Source organism: Oncorhynchus mykiss, chromosome 8 (genome assembly GCF_013265735.2).
Source record: "Oncorhynchus mykiss isolate Arlee chromosome 8, USDA_OmykA_1.1, whole genome shotgun sequence".
Taxonomy (NCBI): domain Eukaryota; kingdom Metazoa; phylum Chordata; class Actinopteri; order Salmoniformes; family Salmonidae; genus Oncorhynchus; species Oncorhynchus mykiss.
The window spans coordinates 89400387-89408660 of NC_048572.1; the positions used below are offsets into that span (position 1 = coordinate 89400387).

The 8274-nt window shown below is 41.6% G+C and overlaps 1 protein-coding gene across 1 annotated transcript in view; it reads right to left on the minus strand.

The window, feature by feature from the left end:
- The window catches only part of LOC118965582 (alpha-N-acetylgalactosaminide alpha-2,6-sialyltransferase 5-like), a 55333-nt gene extending 47677 nt beyond the window's left edge, over nt 1-7656 (minus strand). Inside the window, exon 1 of the mRNA XM_036986723.1 lies at nt 6916-7656. Coding sequence (XP_036842618.1) covers nt 6916-6918 — 3 coding nt within the window. The 5' untranslated portion in view covers nt 6919-7656. The remainder of the gene's footprint in view (nt 1-6915) is intronic.
- Nucleotides 7657-8274: the final 618 nt, after the last annotated feature.

The following is an 8274-nucleotide window of genomic DNA, read 5'->3' on the forward strand; positions in this document are numbered from 1 at the left end:
GGCCAGGGTAACATAGCCAGAGATAGTAAAGGCCAGGGAAAAATATCCAGAGATAGTAAAGGCAAGGGTAACATAACCAGAGATAGTAAAGGCCAGGGTAACATAACCAGAGATAGTAAAGGCCAGGGAAACATATCCAGAGATAGTAAAGGCCAGGGTAACATAACCAGAGATAGCAAAGGCCAAGGGTAACATAGCCAGAGATAGTAAAGGCCAGGGTAACATAGTCAGAGATAGCAAAGGCCAGGGTAACATAACCAGAGATAGTAAAGGCCATGGTAACATAGCCAGAGATAGTAAAGGCCAGGGTAACATAACCAGAGATAGTAAAGGCCAGGATAACATAACCAGAGATAGTAAAGGCCAGGGTAACATAGCCAGAGATAGTAAAAGCCAGGGTAACATAGCCAGAGATAGTAAAGGCCAGGGTAACATAACCAGAGATAGTAAAAGCCAGGGTAACATAGCCAGAGATAGTAAAGGCCAGGGTAACATAACCAGAGATAGTAAAGGCCAGGGTAACATAGCCAGAGATAGTAAAGGCCAGGGTAACATAGCCAGAGATAGTAAAGGCCAGGGTAACAAACCAGAGATAGTAAAGGCCAGGGTAACATAACCAGAGATAGTAAAGGCCAGGGTAACATAACCAGAGATAGTAAAGGCCAGGGTAACATAGCCAGAGATAGTAAAGGCCAGGGTAACATAACCAGAGATAGTAAAGTCCAGGGTAACATAACCAGAGATAGTAAAGGCCAGGGTAACATAACCAGAGATAGTAAAGGCCAGGGTAACATAGCCAGAGATAGTAAAGGCCAGGGTAACATAACCAGAGATAGTAAAGTCCAGGGTAACATAGCCAGAGATGTTAAAGGCCAGGGTAACATAACCAGAGATAGTAAAGGCCAGGGTAACATAACCAGAGATAGCAAAGGCCAGGGTTTCATAACCAGAGATAGTAAAGGCCAGGGTAACATAGCCAGAGATAGTAAAGGCCAGGCTAATATAACCAGAGATAGTAAAAGCCAGGGTAATATAACCAGAGATAGTAAAGGCCAGGGTAACATAACCAGAGATAGTAAAGGCCAGGGTAACATAACCAGAGATAGTAAAGGCCAGGGTAACATAGCCAGAGATAGTAAAGGCCAGGCTAATATAACCAGAGATAGTAAAAGCCAGGGTAATATAACCAGAGATAGTAAAGGCCAGGGTAATATAACCAGAGATAGTAAAGGCCAGGGTAATATAACCAGAGATAGTAAAGGCCAGGGTAACATAACCAGAGATAGTAAAGGCCAGGGTAACATAGCCAGAGATAGTAAAGGCCAGGGTAACATAACCAGAGATAGTAAAGGCCAGGGTAACATAACCAGAGATAGTAAAGGCCAGGGTAATATAACCAGAGATAGTAAAGGCCAGGGTAACATAGCCAGAGATAGTAAAGGCCAGGGTAACATAACCAGAGATAGTAAAGGCCAGGGTAATATAAACAAAATAAATTGCAAGAAAGAATGATACGTTTTATTTAATCATGTTATTATAAAAAAAAATGTTTCCTTGATCACTATTTTTTTGCATCCATTGACAATTAATTTGTTCTCGCATTTAGAAATGATTTCTTTGCAATATTTCGTTTTTCTATAAAAACCTTTGGGATTATGTTTTGCTTTCCACATAATTATGGAGGGTTGCGCCATATCATAACACTAGGACTCTATTACAGGTGTTTAAAGGGGCAATCCTTAATTGAAACACTAACAAAGTGAACTCCCCGCCACAGTTTCAGTAAAAACCTGAAGGATGGGCTGGAGAAATGCAACCACTCTCAAATTCATAGACAGAGCTATGGATGCAAGGACTGACCATCCATGATATTGAAATCATACATTTTAAACATGTTTTGAGGATATATAGTGGTTGTTTACATTTATTTTTGTTTACAAACATTGGAGTAAAACAAGCTTGTTTGTTGGTCTGATGGGGTACCGCAGTTGAACTCATGAGACATTCATACGTTATAATCTTTGAGAATCAAAGGGTACATATCATTAATTTATAAGTGCAAATATTGATGTATCAACTGCAGATTGCCCCTTTGACAGGAAGTGACCTTCAGACAGCAGAACTACGTCACCATTTAAACGCCATCCATTAACCTGCGCCTCATTGTTTTTGTTTGTCCTCTGTTTTTTGTGAATGTCCTGCAAAATCATTATTTTAAATGTGGTCACCTTAATTCCACCGGTGGAAACACTGCAACATGTTGACACCATCTTTTCACACGTGAGGAAAAAAAAAAAACACGTTTTCAATCAACATGTGAATCTGCAACACCACATGTGAATCTGCAACTCCACATGTGAATCTGCAACCCCAACATGTGAATCTGCAACTCCACATGTGAATCTGCAACTCCACATGTGAATCTGCAACCCCAACATGTGAATCTGCAACGCCACATGTGAATCTGCAACCCCAACATGTGAATCTGCAACCCCAACATGTGAATCTGCAACTCCACATGTGAATCTGCAACTCCAACATGTGAATCTGCAACGCCACATGTGAATCTGCAACTCCACATGTGAATCTGCAACTCCAACATGTGAATCTGCAACTCCACATGTGAATCTGCAACCCCAACATGTGAATCTGCAACTCCACATGTGAATCTGCAACCCCAACATGTGAATCTGCAACTCCAACATGTGAATCTGCAACCCCAACATGTGAATCTGCAACGCCACATGTGAATCTGCAACTCCACATGTGAATCTGCAACTCCACATGTGAATCTGCAACTCCAACATGTGAATCTACAACCCCAACATGTGAATCTGCAACTCCAACATGTGAATCTGCAACCCCAACATGTGAATCTACAACCCCAACATGTGAATCTACAACTCCAAATGTGAATCTGCAACTCCACATGTGAATCTGCAACTCCAACATGTGAATATGCAACTCCAAATGTGAATCTGCAACTCCACATGTGAATCTGCAACTCCAACATGTGAATCTGCAACTCCACATGTGAATCTGCAACTCCACATGTGAATCTGCAACTCCAACATGTGAATATGCAACTCCACATGTGAATCTGCAACTCCAACATGTGAATATGCAACTCCACATGTGAATCTGCAACTCCAACATGTGAATATGCAACTCCACATGTGAATCTGCAACTCCACATGTGAATCTGCAACTCCACATGTGAATCTGCAACTCCAAATGTGAATCTGCAACTCCACATGTGAATCTGCAACTCCAACATGTGAATCTGCAACTCCACATGTGAATCTGCAACCCCAACATGTGAATCTGCAACTCCACATGTGAAAGTGAGATTTTCACAGTTGGAGTTTTCTGACATGTAGATTTTCACGTGAATGTTTTTCACACGTGAAACTGCATGTCTGATTTTGAGGTGAAACATGTTATTCTCCTCACGTGAAAGGTGGTGTCAACACGTGAAAACGCAATTTCAAATCTGAAACTGAAATTTGTCATGTTTTTTTTTGTACTGGCCAGCTCACTTCCTGACAGATTTTCCCCTTCAAACCCGGGATTCGAATTGCAGTTTCTGGCTCACCTCTCTAACCCCTAGGCTACATGCCGCACAAGTGCACTTCTTTTTACTGGAGCCCAGTCAAAAGTAGTGCACTATGTAGGGAATAGGCTGCAATTTGGGCATTGTTGTCCCCACAGGGACTCAAGTAATCTCAAGAAATACGTCTCTGCTGCTAAAGAAAGAAACCTGTCTCTTTTACACATTATCCGATTGTTCTTTGTCTCCTAATCCTCAGAGACCATAGTTTGTTTTCGGAGTGATATTGTCCACAATAAAAGGTAAATGTGAAAGAAATGTTTAAATATCATTGATGGAATATGTAGGAATATGAGATTCTAGAATGTAATCCAAACTAATTCTAGAATCAAATGTGATTCTATTTCTGTAGGATACACTAGCCTAGAACATCAAGATAAACACCATAGGGCTCTAAAAATGCGTGTCAATAATTCCTCCATGCCTCCAAAACACAATGAGCCGTTTCCCCATAAAGGAAAATAACCTGCACACACTTACTACAGTAGATGACGTTGCTTCATGTCCTTTCTTACATTAATTACACAAAGAGCAAGTATTCAGTATTGGCAAGAAAAACAGGTCGTCATGGTTTCTAAGAAATATAATATATTTCAAGATAACATATTTCTTAATAAATCATAAATCCATCCACACAGCTGGATGTCTATTGTTCACAGCTTTGTGTAATCGCCTTCTCAGCTGAGAACAGCTAGTGAACACTAGGCTATGAATACTGAACACTAGACTACAGATACTGAACACTAGGCTACAGATACTGAACACTAGGCTACAGATACTGAACACTAGGCTACATATACTGAACACTAGACTGCAGATACTGAACACTAGGCTACAGATACTGAACACTAGGCTACATATACTGAACACTAGGCTACAGATACTGAACACTAGACTGCAGATACTGAACACTAGGCTACAGATACTGAACACTAGGCTACATATACTGAACACTAGGCTACAGATACTGAACACTAGACTACAGATACTGAACACTAGGCTACAGATACTGAACACTAGGCTACATATACTGAACACTAGGCTACAGATACTGAACACTAGGCTACAGATACTGAACACTAGACTACAGATACTGAACACTAGGCTACAGATACTGAACACTAGGCTACATATACTGAACACTAGACTACAGATACTGAACACTAGACTACAGATACTGAACACTAAGCTACAGATACTGAACACAAGGCTACAGATACTGAACACTAGACTACAGATACTGAACACTAGGCTACAGATACTGAACACTAGGCTACATATACTGAACACTAGGCTACAGATACTGAACACTAGGCTACAGATACTGAACACTAGGCTACAGATACTGAACACTAGGCTACATATACTGAACACTAGGCTACAGATACTGAACACTAGACTACAGATACTGAACACTAGGCTACAGATACTGAACACAAGGCTACAGATACTGAACACAAGGCTACAGATACTGAACACTAGGCTACAGATACTGAACACTAGAATACAGACACTGAACACTAGGCTACAGATACTGAACACTAGACTACAGACACTGAACACTAGGCTACAGATACTGAACACTAGACTACAGACACTGACCACTAGACTACATACACTACATATACTGAACACTAGGCTACAGATACTGAACACTAGGCTACAGATACTGAACACTAGGCTACAGATACTGAACACTAGACTACAGATACTGAACACTAGGCTACAGACACTACAGGTACTGAACACTTGGCTACAGATACTGAACACTAGGCAACAGACACTACAGATACTGAACACTAGACTACAGATACTGAACACTAGGCTACAGATACTGAACACTAGACTACAGATACTGAACACTAGACTACAGATACTGAACACTAGGCTACAGATACTGAACACTAGGCTACAGATACTGAACACAAGGCTACAGATACTGAACACTAGACTACAGATACTGAACACAAGGCTACAGATACTGAACACTAGGCTACAGATACTGAACACAAGGCTACAGATACTGAACACTAGGCTAAGCTACAGTAGATTGAACAGCATTACAGTGACTACAACATGCAATACTGTAGAGAAAACAATGATTCAGTTGCGCAGACAGACAGTTCTATTCAGATGTGCAGACAGACAGTTCTATTCAAATGTGCAGACAGACAGTTATATTCAGTTGTGCAGACAGACAGTTCTATTCAGATGTGCAGACAGACAGTTATATTCAGTTGTGCAGACAGACAGTTCTATTCAGATGTGCAGACAGACAGTTCTATTCAGATGTGCAGACAGACAGTTTTATTCAGTTGTGCAGACAGACAGTTCTATTCAGTTGTGCAGGCAGACAGTTATATTCAGATGTGCAGACAGACAGTTCTACTCAGTTGTGCAGACAGACAGTTCTATTCAGTTGTGCAGACAGACAGTTCTATTCAGTTGTGCAGACAGACAACTATATTCAAATGTGCAGATAGACAGTTCTATTCAAATGTGCAGATATACAGTTCTATTCAGTTGTGCAGACAGACAATTCTATTCAGATGTGCAGACAGACAGTTCTATTCAGTTGTGCAGACAGACAGTTCTATTCAGTTGTGCAGACAGACAGTTATATTCAGTTGTGCAGACAGACAGTTCTATTCAGTTGTGCAGACAGACAGTTCTAGCCTAAGAATAGACATGACAACAATAGTTCAACAACATCCTACCATGGTGACTAGTTCAACAAGATCCTACCATGGTGTCTAGTTCAACAAGATCCTACCATGGTGACTAGTTCAACAAGATCCTACCATGGCGTCTAGTTCAACAATATCCTACCATGGTGTCTAGTTCAACAAGATCTTACCATGATGTCTAGTTCAACAAGATCCTACCATGGTGTCTAGTTCAACAAGATCCTACCATGGTGTCTAGTTCAACAATATCTTACCATGGTGTCTAGTTCAACAAGATCTTACCATGGTGTCAAGTTCAACTAGATCTTACCATGGTGTCTAGTTCAACAAGATCCTACCATGGTGTCTAGTTCAACAAGATCCGGCCATGGTGTCTAGTTCAACAAGATCCTACCATGGTGTCTAGTTCAACAAGATCCGACCATGGTGTCTAGTTCAACAAGATCCTACCATGATGTCGAGTTCAACAAGATCCGACCATGGTGTCTAGTTCAACAAGATCCGACCATGGTGTCTAGTTCAACAATATCCTACCATGGTGTCTAGTTCAACAAGATCCGACCATGGTGTCTAGTTCAACAAGATCCTACCATGATGTCGAGTTCAACAAGATCCTACCATTTTGCAGCACCTCTCCGTCTTATTTGTTGTAGTGTGCACTCGTAGCTCCAGTTTTCCTCATGCTATCGGTCCGTTTCTACAGAACAGCAGCGGGATAATATCTTCTCCTTGCATCTCATCACTCTCACTCTGTCATCAATATGGTGCTGTGTTGGGGATGTCTCCTTTCTCTAGCAGCGCTGTGTGTGTCAGATCACCGACTGTGTATAAACGGACCTGAAGCCAAGCGCGATACACAGTGTAGAGGACAGATGTTGCCTGTTGGAGTACAGCATGGTCTTAAAGCTCACAGCGTTTCGGGTCTGAAGGTAGAAAGCAACGACAGGTTCCTCTCTGTAACCAATAAGGACACTGGAATACAGAGCAGCTCCACAATAACCACGCAAGTGCGAGCAACAGTGGCTTATTCAATCCATGGTGCTGAACTGAAACGGCCGGTGTGTCGGATCCTAGATATTTCACTTTGGATGCGTGCTGGTTGTCCGTAGCTCTGAATGACTAGTACAGCTGTTTGAATGACACATTAACTTATTCCAATTAATGAAGGAGAATAATTATCTCCCTGCCGGGTAGATTGACATCAATGTGCAGAGTGATTGTGAGAGCACTGGATCGTAAAATTCCACTCTGGGTTTGTTTCAGCATTATAATCTTCTGAAAATAATATCTGAATGGTCCTGAGAGACAATATATGTCCTATGGAACCTGGCTAACAGTCCCTATATAGAGCCCTATGGAAGCTGGTTAACAGTCCCTATATAGAGCCCTATGGAAGCTGGTTAACAGTCCCTATATAGAGCCCTATGGAACCTGGTTAACAGTCTCAATATAGAGCCCTATGGAAGCTGGTTAACAGTCCCTATATAGAGCCCTATGGAACCTGGTTAACAGTCTCTATATAGAGCCCTATGGAAGCTGGTTAACAGTCCCTATATAGAGCCCTATGGAACCTGGTTAACAGTCTCTATATATAGCCCTATGGAAGCTGGTTAACAGTCCCTATATAGAGCCCTATGGAACCTGGTCAACAGTCCCTATATAGAGCCCTATGGAACCTGGTTAACAGTCTCTATATAGAGCCCTATGGAACCTGGTCAACAGTCCCTATATAGAGCCCTATGGAACCTGGTCAACAGTCCCTATATAGAGCCCTATGGAACCTGGTCAACAGTCCCAATATAGAGCCCTATGTAACCTGGTCAATAGTCCCTATATAGAGCCCTATGGAACCTGGTCAACAGTCCCTATATAGAGTCCTATGGAACCTGGTCAACAGTCTCTATATAGAGCCCTATGGAACCTGGTTAACAGTCCCTATATAGAGCCCTATGGAACCTGGTCAACAGTCCCTATATA